Source organism: Meriones unguiculatus, chromosome 18, assembly GCF_030254825.1.
Source record: "Meriones unguiculatus strain TT.TT164.6M chromosome 18, Bangor_MerUng_6.1, whole genome shotgun sequence".
Taxonomy (NCBI): domain Eukaryota; kingdom Metazoa; phylum Chordata; class Mammalia; order Rodentia; family Muridae; genus Meriones; species Meriones unguiculatus.
Window position 1 is genome coordinate 73,658,663 of NC_083365.1, and position 20,722 is coordinate 73,679,384.

The 20,722-nt window shown below is 47.7% G+C and overlaps 1 protein-coding gene across 1 annotated transcript in view; it reads right to left on the reverse strand.

The window, feature by feature from the left end:
* Tmem163 (transmembrane protein 163) overlaps positions 1 to 20,722 on the reverse strand; it is a 161,674-nt gene that overhangs the window by 48,704 nt on the left and 92,248 nt on the right. Inside the window, 2 exon segments of the mRNA XM_021641417.2 lie at positions 3,809 to 3,900; positions 5,282 to 5,325. Coding sequence (XP_021497092.2) covers positions 3,809 to 3,900; positions 5,282 to 5,325 — 136 coding nt within the window.

Here is a 20,722-nt window from a genome sequence, read left to right on the forward strand (position 1 = left end):
CAACACGCCACACAGAACATTGTTCAGCCTGCAAAGAGAAGAAAACCGCACACACCTACAGGACGCATAAGCCTGGGCGTGTGTGCCAAGTAAAGCCAGTGGCAGGAACTGCGTGTCCTCTAGGGTCACACGTTGACCCTTGACCTTTCTTCAATAGTTCTTAGGTTTGAATCCCAGCACGCACATGCCAGGTCACAACCATTTTCAACCCAGTTCCAGCGCATCTGGTGCCTTCTGACCTCCAAGGGAATCCAGGCACACACACACCACACACACAGGCCACTTACGCATGGCACACATGTGGCACAGACATGGCCTACTCAGGCGTGACGTGTCTTGAACTCTCAGCAGCTTCAACCCTGTACAGGAAGGGAGCCTACACTAGCCTGGGCCATTAATACTCAGTATTGGGGGTGGTGAGGGTTTCAGGGGGCCCAGCCCCTCGAGGAGACTATGTAAGTGATAATGCTTGCTGGGGAGGGGCAGAGTTTTCTTTGGGGGTCTGTTAGGTACTTCTCTCACTCTGTGACAAAACACCTGGCAAAGGCAACCTAGGAAGGCAGGGTTTATTTTGGTTCACAGTTGGGCAGTGTCACCCACAGTGGCGGGGAAGGAGGGCAGTCGGCAACATTGTGTCCATGGTACAGAAGCACTCAACCTGAAGTCCAGATTACGGGATGGTGCTACCAACACTTAGGGTGGCTCTTCCCATCTCAGCACTAAATGAGGAGCTCTCCCACACACGCCCTCAGAGACCCTCTCTCCGCTGGCTCTCGGGCCTGTCCGGTTGACAGCACTCATCATGGTGGCACAGTCATCCATAAGTTGCCCAGGCTCCGGTGAGAAACCCCAGTTGCTCTCACCAGTCCATGCTGTATCTGTGGTGGGTAGGCATTTGTTCCTCCTCCCAGGAACGGCCTCCCCACACCGTTACAACTGCATTGATGAGTTATCTACGGCAATCAGAGTCATGGAAACAGATGGTAACGTGGTGTCACGGGGCCTGGGGAGAAGCAGTGAGACTATTCAACGAGTACAGACTTAGTTCTCAGCCTTTGGTTAAATCAAGTGCAATTTTGCAGGATCTATGCCACTTTTAAGTGTTTGAGGGCTGGGGAGATGGCTCAGTGGGTAAAATGTGTGTTGCAGGAGCATGAGGAGAATTGAACATTCTGCAGAATGTTTTTTTTAAGATGGGGCACGGTGGTACACACTTGCAATCCCAGTCCCAGGGACACAGAAACAGGCAGCTCCCGGGGACTCAGTGCTCAGCGGTCCAATCTGCTTGGTGAGCTTTAGGCTAGTGAGGTTCACTGTCTAAAATTAACAAAGCGGATGGCTCCCGAGGAGCCACAGCCAAGGCTCTCCGCTGACCTTCACGCAGGCATGCACACACATGCACGCTTGCACATGCATGAACATACAAAATAATCAAACTTGAAAGTTCGAGAGTTTGTAAAAGTTGTTGTTTTTTTAATCCAGCGAAAGGAAACTGTCCACACACTGCGGTGAGGCAGAAGCACTGCACACTCCATTTTCATGCGGCCGTGTGCAGGAAGGACCATCTTCTGCACTGGCAAGGTCAAAGTCAAGATTCACTCTGAGGCTATGATTTCAAATCAAAAGAGTCAGAGAACTGGCCTTTTAGAAGAGCCGGTTCCGTATTTCTCAGTTCCCTCCAATCTTACTCTCTAGAAACTAACTGAAAGCCAATGGCTTTTCTAATTGTATTCCTCATTGTTTGTTTATGCTCATTAATATGCAAATATATTCCCTGCTAGCAGTGATCTCGTGAATTTTTAACCAGAGATTAAAATGTTAACTAAAGCTGGTGATATGGAGGATTTTAAGTATCGCTTAATCCTTAGATTAGGAATCTCCAAGTGAATTCATGATCATTACCCACTGAACAAACCACCCAAGGGTCCTCAAAGCATCGCCTTGCATTATGGGTAACAGACACAGTTGTTAATGTACCTATTTGGGGATCTTTAAAAATAGTGAAAGCAGAGCTGGTAAGACGATTGGTTGGGAATGTGATTGCCAGCCAAGTATGAGGACCTGATTTTCATCCCCAGGACTCTTCTAAAAAAGCCAAATGTGGTAGTCCATCTCTGTAACCCCAGACTGGGGATGTGGAGACAGGCAAGTCCCTGAGGGTCACTGGACAGCAGCTTAGCATGATAGGTGAGGTAGGAGAGGGCTTGGAGAGAGGACAGAGAGGGGAGAAACTAATGTAATATATTGTAATATCGGAATATAAATAAATAAAAGTTCTTTTCAAAAAAGACCTTGTCTCTGAGGAATAAGACCTGAGGTTGACCTCTGCCCTTCACGTGCATACACACGTGACACACAACACCTGCACATATAGCTGTCATTAACAATGATGCTGTCATCTTTCAAGAGTGTCTACCCTTGAATACATTCATCCTCAGATACATACTGCCTGAATTCCCCTACAGCAAAGAGACACCTCCACCTTTGCACGTGAGTGTCCTTTGACACTGACTCACTAGCACCTTCTGTCTGCACCACCAGAACCACACAGAGGATCATTTGTTCCTTGGTGTTCAACCATCAAAAACCTACACAGGCCAGGGAAAACCCTGCAAGTGCTGATATATGGGCACACATACACATGTAAACACACATATGTACAACTATATATATGCAATTTTTCTTTTTCTACTTTTCCAAATGAGGGGCTGAGGTGTAGTCCAGCCTAGAGCTAGCAAGGAGTGGTGGTCCCAGTGCATAATGTCTCTGTGTGTTTGTGCATGTTTTATGTTCATGGGTGTGTCTTACATTAGGTTATTTAAAATTATAAGGTCAATATTAGTAGGATAGGTATTAAATTATTGATTAAAAATATGATAAACAAAACAACAACAAATCTGACAGCAAGAGTTGGGGTACAGCTTGGTACTGGAGGACTTGCCTAGCATTTGTGAGATTCTGGAAGAAAATGGAGACACCAAGGAGAGAGAATAGGGAGAAAGTGAGCAGGGAAGGAAGGAGAGAGGAAAAGAGAACAGAAGGGGAAGGGAAGGGGATAAATGTAGATAGGGGGTTTGGCAGGGTTGGCTAAATGGATGAATGGAGGATGGATGGATGGATGGATGGATGGATGGATGGATGGATGGATTGATGAGTGGGTGGGTGGGTAGATGGATAGATGATGGATGGATGGATAGATGGATGGATGAGTGGGTGGGTGGGTAGATGGATGGATGATGGATGGATGGATGAGTGGGTGGGTGGGTAGATGGATGGATGATGGATGGATGGATGGATTGATGAGGGAGGGGGTGGGTGGGTAGATGGATAGATAATGGATGGATGGATGGATGGATTGATGAGTGGGTGGGTGGGTAGATGGATAGATGATGGATGGATGGATGGATGAGTGGGTGGATGGGTAGATGGATGTATGGATGATGGATGGATGGATGGACAGGATGTGAGTAGATTCATGAATGTGAAAATGGATGGGTAGATAGATGGATGGATATTTGAAAGAATGGACAGATGGACAAGTAGATGAATGGATAAATAGAGAGACAGACAAGAAAATATTCACTCCAGACTCTACATTGGGGAAATGAACAAATTACAAAGGCTGTATGTGTCCCTGTGACTATCTCCGGAAAGACCTATCTCATGGCTAACAGTCCATCCGCTAACATCAAAGACAACTTGCACCCTTTTCTCCACATCAGGACAAAGAAGGAAGGAGGATGTTGCTGAACGTGATGGCAAGGCCTCCCTTTAAGGCTCCTGCAATCTGCAAAAAGAATCCACTTACATATACTCCCTGTGAGCAGAGTGCACGGCGGCCGCGTTGCTGTAACGCCACAGGACAATGGCCGAGGACAGTACATCCAGGATGGCGTCAAACTAGAGAAGGAGACAGGACATTAGTGGCTCTCCAGAGTCAGCAAGGCACAGCCATGAACACACAGGCCAACTGCACAATGACCTAGAGAGTCTGAATAAGATTCGAGCAAACACATTTCTGCATGCTTCTTGCAGCCACTTTGAGCTCCGTGGCAGAGCCCTGGGTATTACACACTGCAGGGAAGTGGCCTCGCATGCCTAGCTCGTTCTCAGAGCCCTGGGATCTAGCACTCTGCAGATGTGGGGCAGGCGATCAAAATGGAAGGTACTATTTTCTGAAATATGTGAAATTGTTTTTCCTGTGACCATCAAGGTATTAGCATTTTTCTATACATAGTAATTTAAAAAAAATCTAATTCTGGCTCTCACTGGAAATGTCCTAGCTAGGTCAGGAGGTCCAGGAAGTCTACCAACAGTTTGAAGTTGTATAGAAAGTTCTATGCTTTTGAGAGGATGAGAGACAGAGACAGAAAGGGAGACAGAGAGAGGTTTTCCTGAGTGTGTGTGTGTGTGTATGTATTGTGTGTGGATATGTATATGTTTTTTGTGTGTACATGCACATGTGTGTCTATGCTGTATATTTACTTCTGGATGAATGTGTGTCTATGCTGGTGTGTGTTGTATATGTTCAGCCATGTATAATATTATGCACATATTTCTCTGTGTGTATATGTTGAGTATTTATTTCTGGGTGTGTGCATAAGTACTTTGTGTTCTGGTCACTAGTGTGCGCATGTGGAATTTTCTGGACAGTCTACATGCTTCATAAGACTCTTAAAATAATTTGCAACACACTCATAGGAACACTCTGAAAACATTAAGTTCTTAGGACAAAGGGTAGATGTGGGTCTGGGGCCCAGTACAGAATGCCCGACATCTGGGCAACAAGAGGAAAGGCATCCATTGAGTCACTCAAGTTTTCAGCATACCGCTGACATTGACCTATTTCCGCCAGGGGACAGGCAGAAAACTCAGCTCGCCTCAGCAGGGCTACAGACAGACACTCGTAGTGTGGGCCCCAACCCACCTCTACCCTTTATCTGTCAGCTCCCTTTACAACCACATGTGCACCTCCCGTGTGCAAGGCCCACAAGCAACCTGAAGGGCAGGGAGAGGTAAATGCCCCAAGGCCTCCTCTCAAACAACCCCTTCACAGAGCGTGTGTGTCCCGGATGTACACTTGGGCACTGTCCCATCTTGATGCCTTTCATTCTGTTACATCATCATGTTCACAGAAGTTGATTTCACTAAAGCTGGGCCACCTTGCTCATCTCGCATCTGCTAGATGAGCACCCGTCTATTTCCTGACTGGGGTGAGAGTCACGGGCTGGGAGAAAGCGTGCAGAATTTCATGGTGGTGAGAACATTCCGTGCTACTTACAGCAAACCCGAAGGCAGAGGCGCTGTACCTCATGACGGAGACAGCTAAAAAGAAAGAAAACACCATTCAGATTGGCAGCCTCGTGGGTCACGGGTCTCGTTTGTGAGTTCATCGGCTACGGCCTTTTAAACACCAGGGGAAAGTTTCAGGAGAGCAGAATCTTACAAATGAGTGTCTGAAAAGCTAAGAATTCAGAAATTCTACATGCAACACTTTCCCCTCCCACCAGGTTCTGAAACACAGGAGGGTCAACTTCATACGAGGCCCGGTTTGATATCTCCCCTGAACCCATCTGTGCTCCAGGCCTTGGCACAGTGGGTGCGCAGGTAAAGGCCCCTCCTGTGTATTTTTCTTAAAAAGGTGGCACATCATCAAAGGTTGTTCTCTGGCCTATCCATGCACTTGCACACACATACGTGTATGCACACTCAAATACAACTGCAACACAAGTGTACACACACACACAGCCACACACAAACAACAGCCACTGCTGCGAGATTCCTCTGACTCGTGGTTGTCCAATGGCATGACTTCGCTCTCAGAACTACACTGGAACATCCTGCCAGGTGGACAGATAATGGATAGCACATGCAGAATATTAATGTTATTCATGTCCTGTCCTGCAAGGCACTGGGAGCCCATGGAATTCTAGTGAACACAGGGTCCTTCAGAGAGATGTGTTATTTACTTAAAAATCACCTTCATCTAATTCCTTGATAACATGCAAAGAGCAAAATGCCAAAATTGCATGGAGAGTCAAGAGTCCTCTGAAGGGTCCTCCACAGAGCCTCTGTGCTCGCAGCTCCCCACTGTGGCCAGCTCTCAGCTCTTGCTGATAAACAGCTGTAAACAGTCATTAGCCCAAAACCCACTGAAGAGCTCAGTAGCCTCTGAGGGGCTTATCAAGAGTGTCAAGGAGTAAGTTCATTTTCTTTGGCCCAAAGCTGAATGATAGAACATCCTGATTCCAGGATGAGAATTAATTCAACAGAAGAGGGTGGGTAGGTTCAGATAGCCCTGTTCCCATGTAAAGAAAGTTACACTAAGGGCTTCCTTCTTTCTTTCTTTCTTTCTTTCTTTCCTTCTTTCCTTCCTTCCTTCCTTCCTTCCTTCCTTCCTTCCTTCCTTCCTTCCTTCCTTCCTTCCTTCCTTCGTATGTGTGCAGGTACATGAATACATGTGTGGAGGCTGAGGGTAAAACTCCAGTGTTATTCTTCAAGGCCTGCCTACCTCAGTTTTTATTTTGTTTTGGGTTTTTTGTTTGTTGGCTTTTTGTTTTGTTTTGTTCTCTTTTTTGAGACAGGGTTTCTCTGTGTAGCCCTGACTGTCCTGGAATTCACTCTGTAGAGCAGGCTAGCCTCGAACTCACAGAGATCTTCCTGCCTCTGCCTCCTGAGATTAAAGGGGTGGAATTAAAGGCATGTGCCACCACTGCCCAGCCCACCTTCTTTTACCAGAGAAGGTCTGGTAAAACTTGTCTGACACTTGCCAAGTAGGCCAGGTTGTCTTGTCTGCAAGCCCCAGAGATGTGCTTGTCTCTGCCTCTCCAGCAGAGAGATCTACAGAAACCCAACTTTTCTTTGTATTCTGGGGATCAAACTTAATTCCTATTGCTCTGAAATAACCACTTGACCACCAGAAGCCATCTTCCCAGTCACCAAACCAAAAGGTTTTCATTAAGGCATTTCCAATCTCACTCATACAAGAATGAATTGTGTTTGGAGAACAAGACCGCTCAAGGGTGACCAATGGAGGCAGAGAAGAGGTCCCAAGGAGCTCCATGCCTGTAAGAGTAAGCACTGCCCAAAGCCACCACAGAGCCAAGATGCTGCTTCTAAGGTAGGAGCTGACCCAACTGTGAAGGACAGACACAGGCTACATCAGCTCCACTGCACACTGAAGGCCTGTGAGAGAGCTGTGTGGGTGCCTGTGAGCCAGGCTTTGCCGTGAGGGCTGTTCTTCTCAAGGGGGCACGTGGAGCTGGAGGGAATCAGAACTCTAAAATGCCACTTTCATGAGTGTTCACCCACGCTGGGGCAGACTTTTCAGTGACATAGCTGCCTGTGAGTCACCGCTGCTTTCCTGAGTAACCCCAACCAATTCACTGGTTCACCAAAGTGCACTTGGGCAGAATCACGTCTTTGTCTGTTGTTGGTCCCCTCAAATGATAACAGTGGCTAATCTTTAAAGGAAATATTTGAAGACTTTTCCTACACTTTTGTGTATTCCACATTTTCTACAGCCATCATATGTAACCATTCAAATCAGATGACATATTTTTATTTGGAGGAAACATGTCTGTATCATATAAAGATAAGCAAAGGTCCCAAATGAATTAGCAGGAGAGTTCAGACACATATCTAAGAATGTTCTGTCAGCTCATGAGTGCTTTGGGCTGATAGGAAAGCACATTATTATAATATATTATTATATTTTATATTATATCATAATCACACCCTGCTCATGTAGACCATGGGGCCACACAAGCCAGGTGACAGAAAACCTGCAGGACATCACTCCTTTCCTGACAGACCTCCTGCCTCCCAGAGTTCACCTGTCAGAGGGCAGGTTGTCATTTATATATGTTAAAGGACTCACTAACGCCTACACCCCAAAGTGGGCACACAATGTAAGTCTTAAATAAATATTTATACAGGCCTGGTTAAGAGAACAGATTTTTTTTAACTAAGTCAAACCAGAGCAAAAAGCATGTTGGCAGAAAATAAATTCAAACAGAAAGGCAGCTGGAAAATGAAGGGGACCCAGGAGACCCATTGTTAAGACCAAGCCAAAGGCAGACCTGCAGCTGAGTAAGCAGGGTTTGGAGGGAGGGTCTGCAAAGCAGAGACAAAGGAAAATGCAGCCGGGAGCATGCCAGCAAGGCAGCCCAGGACCAACAACAAGAACCCTACACAACACCCAACAAAGAATCCTGCTTCAATTGCCAGCGAGATTTACAGAGACAATGAGGACCCATCTGTCATTCTCTCCAAAGTCAGGCAATAATTATCTTGAGCCTTAGCACTCTTTAGCAATACCCCAGGCCCCATAACACCTCAGAGTTGTTAAATTATGTGAGCAGTAGAACTCCGTTAATAAATCAATCCCGGTTTAATTAGACTGTCTCCATCCTCAGCCGCCTGGCAAACACCTCCCCACAGCTGGGGAGCAAGCCCACCCTGGAGAGGCACTTCTCCATCACCCACCATCCCAGGCAGGATCTCCTCTCTTGCTTGATGGACTGGACGCTGGGAATCAAAAGAGCTGGGACAAAGAGGGGTAAAAAAATGTCATTTTATGTTTTAACTCACTCCAACCGACTCTTTAATAGCTTCCATACTCTGCCCTTCTCAAGCAAGATTATCACCTACTGAAAAGTTAGTGACAGGATTTCTACCTCAGTGGAGGGGAGAAGACAGCTTACTGAACACATTCTTAAGAACACGATCAAAATATGTTGCATGAAATTTTCAAAGAAAGAAAGAATAAGTCGGCCTTGTGCAGACTAGGGAGATGGCTCAGTTGAAAAAGTGCTTGCAAAGAGAGCACTAGGATCTGCGTTCAGTGCCCAGAATCCACCCACGTCAAAAGGCTGTGTGGTGTGGGTGATGTATTCTTCCAATCCCAGCACTAGGGAAGGGAGGACAAGCAGACTGTTGGGGCTCCCTGGCCGGCCAGCCTGGTCTATCTGAGCAAGTTCCAGGCCACTGCAAGACTCTTGTCTCAAGAAACAAGGGTATGGCACTTGAGACATGACGACTGGGGTTGACTGCTGATCTCTACAAACACGTGCATCCCTCCTCACAAACACACGTGAGCACACACACACACATACTACACAAACATAAATGTGTGAATATGCACAAGAGGACAGGCTTGAACCGGTTATCCAATAATGCCCCTGAGTTGTGTCATTTGATAGCATTTTACAGCATCTCAGGTCACTCTGCGACGAAAGATCCAGTCCCACTCAGGTTTCTCAGAAGAAACAGCCACCAAGATGCCTCCTAAGCACCTAATGCCTCTTCTCTTTGCAAGCCATTTGCAGCACACAGCTACACTGCTCTCTACAGCTCACTCTATCCCAAGGCCAAAATCCTCATGCTGGAAGAGAACCTCATGCTCTGACCTCATCCTTTACAGGCTGGTCCTGCCCAATTCTCTCCAGCCACGCAGGCCTCCTTGATTCTCTGGCCCAGGCTTGCTCTCCTGCCCACAATACCTACCCCAGGGATCCAATTAGCTGACCCACCTCGTGGGTCTCTGCTTCAAGTTTTCCTTAAAGGCAGGTTCTTGCTTTCCTATCTCATAGTGCAACCTGTTCAACTCCATCTCTACTCCCACTTCCCTCCTCTGTTTCTTTATCCGGAGACCTACCATCACACTACTCAGTCTCCTGAGGCATGGATATGACCCAGCATCCTCCCGGCCAGGTATCCCTCTGTGATGGCTAATATTGCCAACCTGACAATGTAGAATCACCTAGAGCACAGGCTCTGGGCATCACTATGAAGGAGTTTCTAAACAGGGTTAATTGACATGGGAAGATCGACCCTGAGTGCGGGCAGCAGCATCCGGTGGACTAGGGTCCTGGACCAAGCAAAAGGGAGAAAGGAAGCAGACACCAGCCTCCATCTCTGTATCCTGATTATAGATTCTAGTGGCCTCATGCTCCTGCTCCCATAACTTCCTCACCACGATGAGTTGTGCCTCACACTGAGAGCCCAGAAAAGCACTCCCTTCATCTGCTTTTATCAGACATTTGACCACAGCAATGAAAACAATAACCAATACCCATAGTCATTCACAAATTGTGTAGCGCTGGCAGCTACCATGGTATAGTATCAGAACTGGGATGTTTTTATATTTTTTACTATCTAATTTTTTTATTAAGGGGTTCTTTTCTCGCGCAGGAAAGATGTTAATATCACATGGGATGTTAAAGGGGGAAGACACCACTTTAATGAGCAATGGCTAGCCTAGTATCAGCCACCTGAAGGAGGATCTTCCTTGCCTGGCCCCTCCTCCAAATTCAAAGCGAAAGCTGTCAGCTCTGGAACTGGGTGGCATGAACGTTGTCTGTCAAGGTTGTCCCCCCAGCCCAGCACTGCTGGCGCCATGCGACGCACTGAATGTCTCTCATATAAAGCTGCTCTCATGCACTTTGGAAACTGATTTCATTTTAGTTATTTTGTGTGCATGTTTACGGAGGTCACAGACAACCTGCAGGAGTCATTCTCTCCGTCCAGAATATGGGCCTTGAGACTTGAACTCAGGTCTTCAGTCTTGGTGGCAGATGCCTTTCCCCACCGAGCCACCTTGCTGGCCCCAACAGTGCATTATACAGAATGACTGTGCTGTGAGGAAGAGAAACCTATTGATTGGGCTTTAATGACTTGGCTTAGGAAATGGTGCTGAAAAAAGTATTTACTCATTTGAGTTGAACCAAAGTCCTTAGAAGATTATTAACACTGCCGCACAGGGAATAAAGTTAAACACAGGAAGAGAGCTGTGTTTTCTCCTCCTTTCCTTTCTCCCACAGAAAACACAAAAAAGTAATAAATGGAAAACTAGGGAAAGAATACAGTGGTCGAAGAAATCCAGAAAGCCCAATTCACAAATGTTGTCTGCCTAATACATGAAAAGCTAGATGACACTGGGAGAAGCTGAAAGCTGATAGCCAGAGGACCTCAAACAGATTTTGACTGGAATGAGAATGTGGCTCAGTGGTGCAGAACTTTCCTGACCCCCATCAAATCAATTATGGTGATACTTACCAGTAATCCCAGCACTGAGGAGCCCAAGGCAGGAAGACTCTGAGTTTGAGGCTAGCCTGGGCTATAAAGAAAGTTCTAGGCTGGCTTGAGCCCTACAGCGAGATCCTATGTTAAAAAATAAATAAATAAACAAAGAGGTCTAGCAAGCCATGAGTTCAATCCCTGGAACATACAGTAGGCGAAACATGACTCCTGAAAATTGTCCTGTGATCTCCACATATGTGTCATTAACACAAAATATTAACAGTGGAGCATTCGTGAATAAGGGAGTGTTTTCACAATTTAACATACTGTGTCATTAAGTGCTTGAAAAAGATTTGTAAAGCTGAAAAATATAGTGTGTGACTGAAGCAAGGAAACTAGTAGGGTGGTTATTACATCTTTTGTGCGCACAAAAATTAGTTTATATGTGCAGATAAAATGTCACAGAAGCCACACAGGAAACGAAGGGTGCTGATTCCCTCTGAAGACTGCGAGTAAGAAACAGAAGTGAGCTCCCCTCGCCATACAGGAGTCTGCTGTGTAAGCCGCTGGACAGCGTTGCTGCGGGCGGGTTACTATGAGTGGCTAGTAGCCATTAGAGGAAGTGGGGTTAGTCCATAAAAGCCTGTGCAGATGGTATTTTGCATCACCTGGTAGATCCATCCTTTGTCAACACCCACAAAACTTAGTCTGAGTTTCTCAGTGTTAAATATATATCATGTTTCTTCATTTTCATTAAAAAAAACCACTTGTCTTCCTAATTATGAAAAAGGAGGAGGAAGACAAACTAGAGAGAAAGAAGAGGAGGGAGGAGGAAGAAGGACGAAGGAAGAGAGAAGGAGGGGAGTGTTTTCAATAATATTATGGTTCTGAACAGTCAGTGGGCAAAATCAAAAGTCAGAGATATTCTGCAGTAAATAAAAGCCTCCGGTCCCCACTGAGAACTTACATGATTGTTTTTTCTTTTTCAATTTATTTTTTATTTTATGGCTGGGCATGGTGGCATGTGCTCTTAATACCAGCACATGGGAGACAGAGCCAGGCTGATCTCCATGAATTCAAGGCCAGCCTGGTCTGCACAGAGTTTTAAGTCAGGCCTCATAGAGAGACCCTATCTCAAAAACAAAATGAACACCATATCTTTGTGTGTGGGTGTTTTTCCTGAGTGCATGTCTGAGCACCACATGTATAGCGTGTCCGCAGAAGCCATCAGATCCCTTTGCAACTGGAGTTTTAGGCAGCAGTGATCCGCAGTTTAGATGCTGGGGATCAGACCCAGGTCCTCTGAAAGAGCAGCAAGTACTCTCAACAGCTGAGCCATCTCTCTAGCCCCTGTCATCTTTTTCAAAGGTCGTCATCCTGTCTGAAGCAGTTGACTGCATAACCTTCACAGTATTCTAGCTCAAGAAAACAAAACTCAATTCAAGATTTATACCAGAATAAATTCATTCTCTCAACAAATGTGACTCACTTTACTTGGAAGTGTGTATTACCTGGTGGTTTTGGTTTTTTTAAGTGCCCCAGGCCTATTCTATTGCAACAGAGTACTGTCAGCTTTCAGTAACCTTGAGCATGAGCCTTTACAGACAAACCAAAGATAGAAAATAGAATAAAGGAAAAGAGACGTTGAACTGTGTTTCCAAGCCAACAATACATAGACCTGGTGTACATTTTAAAGTGACGCATGCCTACAGCCCCAACACTCTGAAGGTAGAAACAGGTCAAGGTCATCCTCAGCTGTGTAGAGCATTTGAAGTCAAAATACGTTATATAAGGCCTTGTCTCATAAAAGCAACAAATGACAAGCCAAATCCATCTAGTCGCAGCCAGTTACATCACATCCACAGTCAAGAGCAGAGAGACACCAAGGCAACCATGCTGCCTGCTCTCATGCCCAGCTACCCATCTTCACTCTTACATTGTTCAGAACCCAGTCCAGGAAATAGTGGCACCATATTGGGATGGCTCCTCCCACCTCAATTAACAGTCAAAGCAATCCCCCACGGACAAATCCATGGGCCAACCTCATTTAGAGGATTCCTCAATTAAACTCTCTTTCTGCCTGATTCTAAGTTGTGGCAAACTGACAGTTAAAACAAACCAGCAGAGACACCAGGATGTTAAATACACAACGGGACACGGCTGAACCAGTGTCACCTGGTTAAATGCCACTCACCATGATATTTTCTCACTTGTGTTTATTTTTTTAACTTTCTATTGATTCTTTGTGAATTTCACATCATGTACCCCAATTCCACTCATCTCCCCACCCCTCTGTATTCACTCTACATCCTTGCAACCTCCCCTCAAAAGAAAAAAATTCATCGTGGAAGCTGTAGTGTGTCACGGTGTATCACACCGTTTATACCCTTTTGGCCACACATCTTAACTTGCAGATGCTCCCTGCCGTGAGTCACTCGTCTGTTATGAGGCCTCCGGCTTCCGCTGCACCATCAGTCCTGGCTCCTCACCGGGACTCCTCTCTGACACCAGGCTGTTGTCCTGTGTCCTGGAGATCCTGCAGCTTCGAGTCTGCAGGACCCGCCCCTTCACACACTGCGGCAGCTCATCAATGGGGTAGGCCAACTCAAAGCCCTGGATCTGGGCTTGGGTGGTGGCTGGGCTGGTCAGCCCACAGGCTCTCCCACACCCACGCCACCAGGGCAAGCTCTGCAGCACTGCCCCAGCAAGGCCAACTCAAGGTGGCAGCAGGCAAGGGGCAGGGCCAGCTCTCAAGACCTTGGAGCTGGCTCTCCCGCCTGCCACAGGTGGTGAGGGGTGAGTAGGAAAGCGTCTCTTTACCCATTCTGGGGCAAGGCAGATGAGGGGTACTCACACCGTCAGGGCTAGCTCTCCAGAACCGACATTGCCAGAGCCTGCTCCTCCATGCTGCCCAGGCCAGGCGTGGGGGCTGGGCCAGCTCAGCACACTGCTCAGATATCAACATGGCCTCAGGCAGCAGCCCACAGACCCCAGCTGTGGTGAACCATGTACCCAGGCATGGCCCTTGGCAGCAGCCTGGGCCCAGATATCACCACAGCCTCGTGCGGTTGCACAGGACCCTCTTATCTGCCTGCTCCACGTTTCCAGTTCCACCTTTCTCCACAGTGCACAAAACCCTTGGTTTCACCTTCTCTCCCATCCTCCACTGCGCTTTTCATCTTTCTCATCTCTCCATCACATAGTCCCTCATCATGGTGGTGCCCGAGGTAGGTGCTTGGGTGTCTTTCTGCCGCCACCATGAGGTATTTATTTTTTATAATCAAGAAAACATGCTAGCAGACAAGCATGGCTGTGATCTGAATGCTTCCTGGGAATGAGTGCAGGGTGATCCTCTGCTCACTACCATAACGAACTGCGAGCCAGAATCAACTCCTCAAGTCGCTCTTGTCTTGTATTTTATCGAAGCAGCAGGAAAGTAGCTAAGCTACATCACAGGCGCCTGTGAGCACGCCCATGTTTGTTGGCTGACACAGTACTCCTCCCGTGACTTGATCCAGAGCTACAGTCATAGTTAATATTCGTTGCAGAAAAGGATATCAAGCCAGATGACCAGAGAGGAATTGTGAGGGAACTAAGATTAGATGAGGCGAATTGCCAATTCCAGTCTCCTCCCTCTGTGGAGCACTGCCCGTCCTTCCTTCCACCACTCACTGTGAGAGTATGTGCCATGCTCTCTCTGCCAAGGCCTCATTAGACCCAGTGCCCAGGAATCTTCTGGTTCCTTAAACAGAGAAGTACCTCTTCCTTCCAGTGTACCAGAACTCCAAATCACCAAGGAAAATCAGGTGTTCAGGATAAAGCATTCAGTTCGTGGCTTAGGCGCAGTGAGCCATTGTCACATACTTTCCATGAGCTGGGGGTGTTAGGGCACTTGCCTGTGTACCCAGACCACATGATCCAGTGTGATGGCACATGCCAGTACTCTCAGTACCCTGGAGATAAGAGCAGAATGGTCAAAAATCCTAGTCATCCTCAGTTACACAGTGAGTTTGAGGCCAGCCTGAGTTCTATGAAACTCTGTCTCAAAGAAAGAGAGAGAGAGAGAGAGAGAGAGAGAGAGAGAGAGAGAGAGAGAGAAAGAGAGAGAGAGAGAGCTAGGCATGGTATTGCATGCTTTTAATCCACTTGGGAGGCAAAGGCAACTGTATATCTGCTAATTCAAGGCCAGCATAGTCCACATAGTGAGATTTCATCTTTTAAAAAAAGAAAAATCACTCCTCAGTGTAAAGAAATGTTTGCTAGCCAAATTCCTAAATGCCACTTGACAGTCAGTCTTGCAGCAAGCTTTTCTGAGGATGAGCACTCTCCAATCCTCTTAGAGCTCAGAGGCAGCATGCCCCAAGTCTCACACACAGGACGAGCCCCTACTAGGTCTACAGAGTCCCAGAGAGATGCACACACAGTTGCCCTGTCCTCAGGCTCCAGAGGTTCACAGCTTCCACAGAAGCTGCTCCCCATCAGATGGAACCAGCAGGGATGGAGTTCAATAGGGCTTGGTCCTGGGTGAACAGATTCACCGATCGCATCTACTGTTTAGGAATTTCACTGATAGAATGAATACAACTTTTCTACAGTCTACTCTGAAGCGCATGTTAAATCTGAGAGGGGAAAGGGGTTCAGCCTAGAGAGAGACACACCAAGTGTATCAGAAAGAAAACACCATTCTTCAAATGGAAGCTTGTACCCAGGCAAAGTACCACACTTTGGTGGTTACACTTTGGTGGTTACAGGGAAGGTTACAATTGGCATCTGATACAGGCCAGCTCTCCTGCTGATTTTTAACATCCTTCCTCTGTCCCTTCTCTTTAGAAAAGCTACTCCCAACTCTAACTATACCTTAAAATGCCTGATTCATTATTACTTTAACTAAAATTGTACATTTTCTCTTGGAGCTAGAAAGCATTCTTAGAGATGGTCTGCCTAGCTCTGTCCACCGTCTTTGTGTGTATGTGTGTGCCTGTGTGTTGTGTGTCTATGTGTATGTTGTCTGTGTGTATTATGTGTGTGGTGTGTGTATGTCTGTGTGTGTGTCTGTTGGAGGTACCTTGTGAGCTGGTACATGAACACGTGTGTCCAGGGAGGCCAGAGTCAGCCTTGGATTTGCCCCTCAGGATGTTATCTCCCAGGTTTCCTGAGATGGGCTGTCATTAACCTTGGAGCTCACCAACTCTTCTAGGCTGCCTGGCCAGTGAGCTCAGGATTCTGTCTGTCTCTACCTCTCCAACCTTGAAGTTAAAAGCTTGCGAACTTTTTTTCATGGGCTCTGGGAAGCAAACTCAAGTTCTTATGCTTGCAAAGCATATACTTTACTGACTAGCTCCTCAGGCTCTAGTCCAAGCTCTTTTTTGGATGTTTTGATTTTGTTTTGGTTTTTCTGAGACAGGGTTTCTCTGTATAGCCCTGACTGTCCTGGAACTCCCTCTGTAGACCAGGCTGGCCTCAAACTCACAGAGATCCGCCTGCCACTGGCTCCCATGTGCTGGGATTAAAGGCGCACACCACTGTCACCCAGCTTAGTCCAAGCTCTTTAACCTAAAAACAAAAGGAAACCTGTGAGGTCTAATGAAGGAAAGCCACTTAGCTGAGACACCATCAAGCCCAGAATCCCCACCTTGACTCTTGGTCCTGAATACAACATAGCCTAGCATACCCACTGCCCCCCCAGGCCCAACCAGCAGAGCTCAGGAGACCCTCTTCTCATTATAGATTCTAACTGCAATGATGTGAAAGGACTTTCCGTTGTGGCCTGTGAGAGGGAAACTGAACAGCATAAAGCCACTATTCCTCAGGTTAGAAAACTAATAAAGACAATTGTCATGCTGGAGGAGGCTTCGTATGGGGCTTGGAGGCTGCTTACGCACATCACTTCTGAACTACACAGTGGACAGCCAGAAGTAGAACAGTCTTAAGTCCAAGGGTGTGACGCACCTTGGACATTCAAGTGAGGGCTTTAGGGTAGGCAGAGAGAATTTCCACACTCTGTCTATGGTGCAATTTGTGTTTCCTTCAAGCTCAGTCAGCCTGATAGGCAATTAAGGAGCTATTCAGACTGCCTGAGGAAACAGAGACTCAGTCTTGCCGGGACACCCTCCCCATCATGCCACATGCAGAGAGCTGCAGAAGTGCGAGGATACAGAATGCTAGTCAGTTCTCTCCAGAACAGAGTCCCATTGTGTAAGTGTGGCCCCGCAACCAGAGAAACCCCTGTGAAGAGACTTTTTCCACAGTCCAATCTGAAGTATATGTTAAAGCTGAGGATCCCGGACAGTGACATATCATGTGTATCAGAAAGTAGAAAAGAGCATTCCTCAAGAGGCTTTAGGCAAGTCTCCCAGGCAAAGTTCCATACTTTAGAGGTTGTCATAGCAGGAAGGTGAGGTTACACCTGGCATCTGGTGGAGACCAGGTCTCCTGTTAAATGTCCTACAAGGCATAGGATACTTCCCACCAAGAAAGAATTACGCATTCCAAAGTATCAGTAGTGCTGAGGGTAGAGAACCTTGCTCTGAGCAGATGAGATCAATCTCAGCTCTTGGGGGCCTGAAAATCTGTGTAGTGCCTAGAGTATAACAATATAGGATGGATGGATGGATGGATGGATGGATGGATGGATGGATGGATGGATGAGTGGGTGGGTGGGTAGATGGATGGGTGGGTGGATGGATGGACAGATGGACGGACAGACGGACAGACAGATAGATGGATGGATGCATGGATGGTGGATGGATGAATGGGGAGGTAGATGGATGGATGGATGGATGGATGGGTGGGTGGGTGGGTGGGTAGGTGGATAGATGGGGAGATGGATGGATGGATGGATGGATGGATGGATGGATAGGGAAGTGGATGGATAGATGGATGGGTGGGTGGGTGGATAGATGGGGAGGTGGATGGATGGATGGATGGATGGATGGATGGATGAGTGGGTGGGTGGGTGGGTGGGTGGATGGATGGAAGGGGAGGTGGATGAATGGATGGATGGAAGGACAGGGAGGTGGATGGATAGAAGGAAGAATGGGTGGATGGATGGATGGATGGATGGATGGATGGATGGGTGGGTTGATGATGGATGGGAAACTAAAAGTCAAAATGTAATCCAGAGCTGGGAGTATGCTCCAGTTGGTAAAGAGCTTGCCTGGCATGCACAAAGCCCTAGGTTCAATCCCCATCGCTGCATAAACTGGGTGTGGTGGTACACAGTTGCCATCCCAGCATCAGGAAGCAGAGGTGGGAGGACCAGCAGTCCAACATCATGCTAGACTACATAGTGAGCTTGAGTTCAGCCTGAGCTACATGGACACCTCCCCCTACAACCACCAAAAAATAATAAGATACACTTGGGCAAGACAGGGCATCCGAAGGGCTGGGCCCAGGAACACCACCAGGCCATGGGGACTCTGGGATTCATCCACACCGAAGTGAGACTCAGGGGTGGGATTTCTCTCCAGTGAGAAAGATGGGGACAGATACAGGTGTGGGACGGAGTCCACAGAATATCTGACGAGATTTCCAGGTTCTTGTGTCCTGGAGCTAAGAACCGGACCAGGGAGGGACACAAAGACAGCAGCAGGGATAGAGACAGTTTATTAAGTAAGAGAAAGATACTCTAACAAATGGATTGGGCTAGGGAGCAGGGAGAGATTAGAAGCTCTAGAGACACTCAACCACAAGAGCCTTGAGCACGTACGGCTCATCTACATAGCACCTTCCTTCTCCAGGAGCAGGCGTGGGCTTTCTTGTCTCCTTTTGTAGTCTCTGATCTGGGTTTCCACTCTTCTCGGTCACTTTTTTTCTTTTATGTTACTTTTGGGGGCTCTCTTTCCATCCTACTTTCCTGACACAGAAAACCTGGAGGGATGCCTGTGCACAAGAAGTCTGAAAAGATGCAAGAGCCAGCGGAGAAGGTAGGGCCTCCCAGGCACAATACGCTGACAGCTTTGAGTGGCAGTGCTCATGTGATCAAGGCCATGGCTGTGATACACAGAGCTAGCTCCTGTAAGAGGCATCCCAGCCTGGGGAAATGGCTCGATTGGGCAAGCTATTTGATAAGGTGGGTTCAGATCTCCAGGATCCACGTAAAAGCCAGACTCCAAAGCCTGGGATCCAGAACAGTGTATCTGTAATTCTAGTGCCTACAGAGAAATGGGAAGCAGAGACAGGAGAAGTCCCAGAAGGCTGAGGGCCAGCTGGCCCGGCTTTCACAGCAGCGAACATTGGAGAGCGGCTGTCTGAAACAATATGGCAAGAGAGGTCAGTGTTGTCCTCTGACCTCCATATGACATTTGTGCATGCGGGTGGGTGGGGCCCAGGGAGCACAAAGGCAGACTAGAGGGGGTCTGAGGATTTTGAGGAGATTGTGACCTGCCCAGAAATTCTACAAAGTGACTGTAGTCATCAGAGAAGCCTTTACTGCGGTATTTCTCACTACACCCTAAGCCGGGCTAGCAGCCGGTGGAGCCTGTTGTAGCCCTCTGGGAGAAAGCTGGGCCGGCAATTATAAGGGCTTCCTCTCACATAGACCTAATTTTAGCTTGCAAAATAAGCTCCAACACAAAAGAGTCACCAAGAAGTGGCATTAAGAATCTGAACCTTTTGCAAATGGCCCCGGCAGGACTCCTTACCCACAAACAGAATACCTCTCTAAGGCCAAGGTTTTCATTTTAGGAGACAAAGGTCTCCCACACAAAAAGAGGAGCCAGCAGGAGGGAGAGATAATGGCCTGGTCCCTCCTGGGGCTCCGAGATGTCAAAGCTAAGGGTTTTGAGTCCAGCAGGGGTCACACCTTTCTCAATAGCTAATGCATCTGAAAGTATTTTCAAGTCTAAACATAAAGGGCAGAGTTGGACTGTAGCCCCGGCCCAAGCTCTGTATAAATATGGGGAGTGGTGCCGTATCTCTGACTGTAATCCCAGCACCCGGGAGGGAGAAGTAGGAGGGTTGGTAAGGGGTCCTGAAAGGAGGTGACTCTTCAAGAGGGGTGCTGAGATGGGTTGTGGAGAGTGTGGGGTCTCTTAGAAAAGCTATTAATGCCGTGAACAAACAGACAGATAACAGCATAGCTGGGGCTCTGAGGAAGGTTCGGGTCCCAGCACCACGGACAGATGCCATGGCAGGAGCACTACACAGGACAATCTGGCCACCGGTAGCAGAATGGGGGTGGGCAGGGGGGAGAGGGAGGGTCAGGGAGAGGAGCACGGGGTCTCGTTCAGCTCTCTGAAAGAGGAGGAAGGTTCACGGCACAAGCCTGCCACCAGACGCTGGTTTCCCGGAGAAGGACATGGGTAAAGCACTAACCACAGTGAGGAACCCCGGTGCCTGGACGCTGGAGATGGACTGGCACCGTCTCAGGAGGGGGAGGGGAGGGCCACCACCACTGCAGGCCCGACGGCTTGAGCACGCCCAGTCCCATGCCACCCGGAGCTGAGGGCCCAGTCCCTGGGTCTCTGAACTTTACAACCAGAAGCTTGCCTGCCTAGCAAGATGGAGGACAGCCTGGACTATGATATGCAGGCTTGTGCTGTGCTATGGAACCCTATTTCAATCATAACAAAATAAGGCCAACAGCGATCACTGCCCCAATCTCCCTCACTGGGAGGAGAGGAAAGTTTTGCTTATGTGTGAGGCCTCGCTGTCCCGCCATCAAGTGTCTAGAACCAATTCATTCCCCTCAACCCCGTGA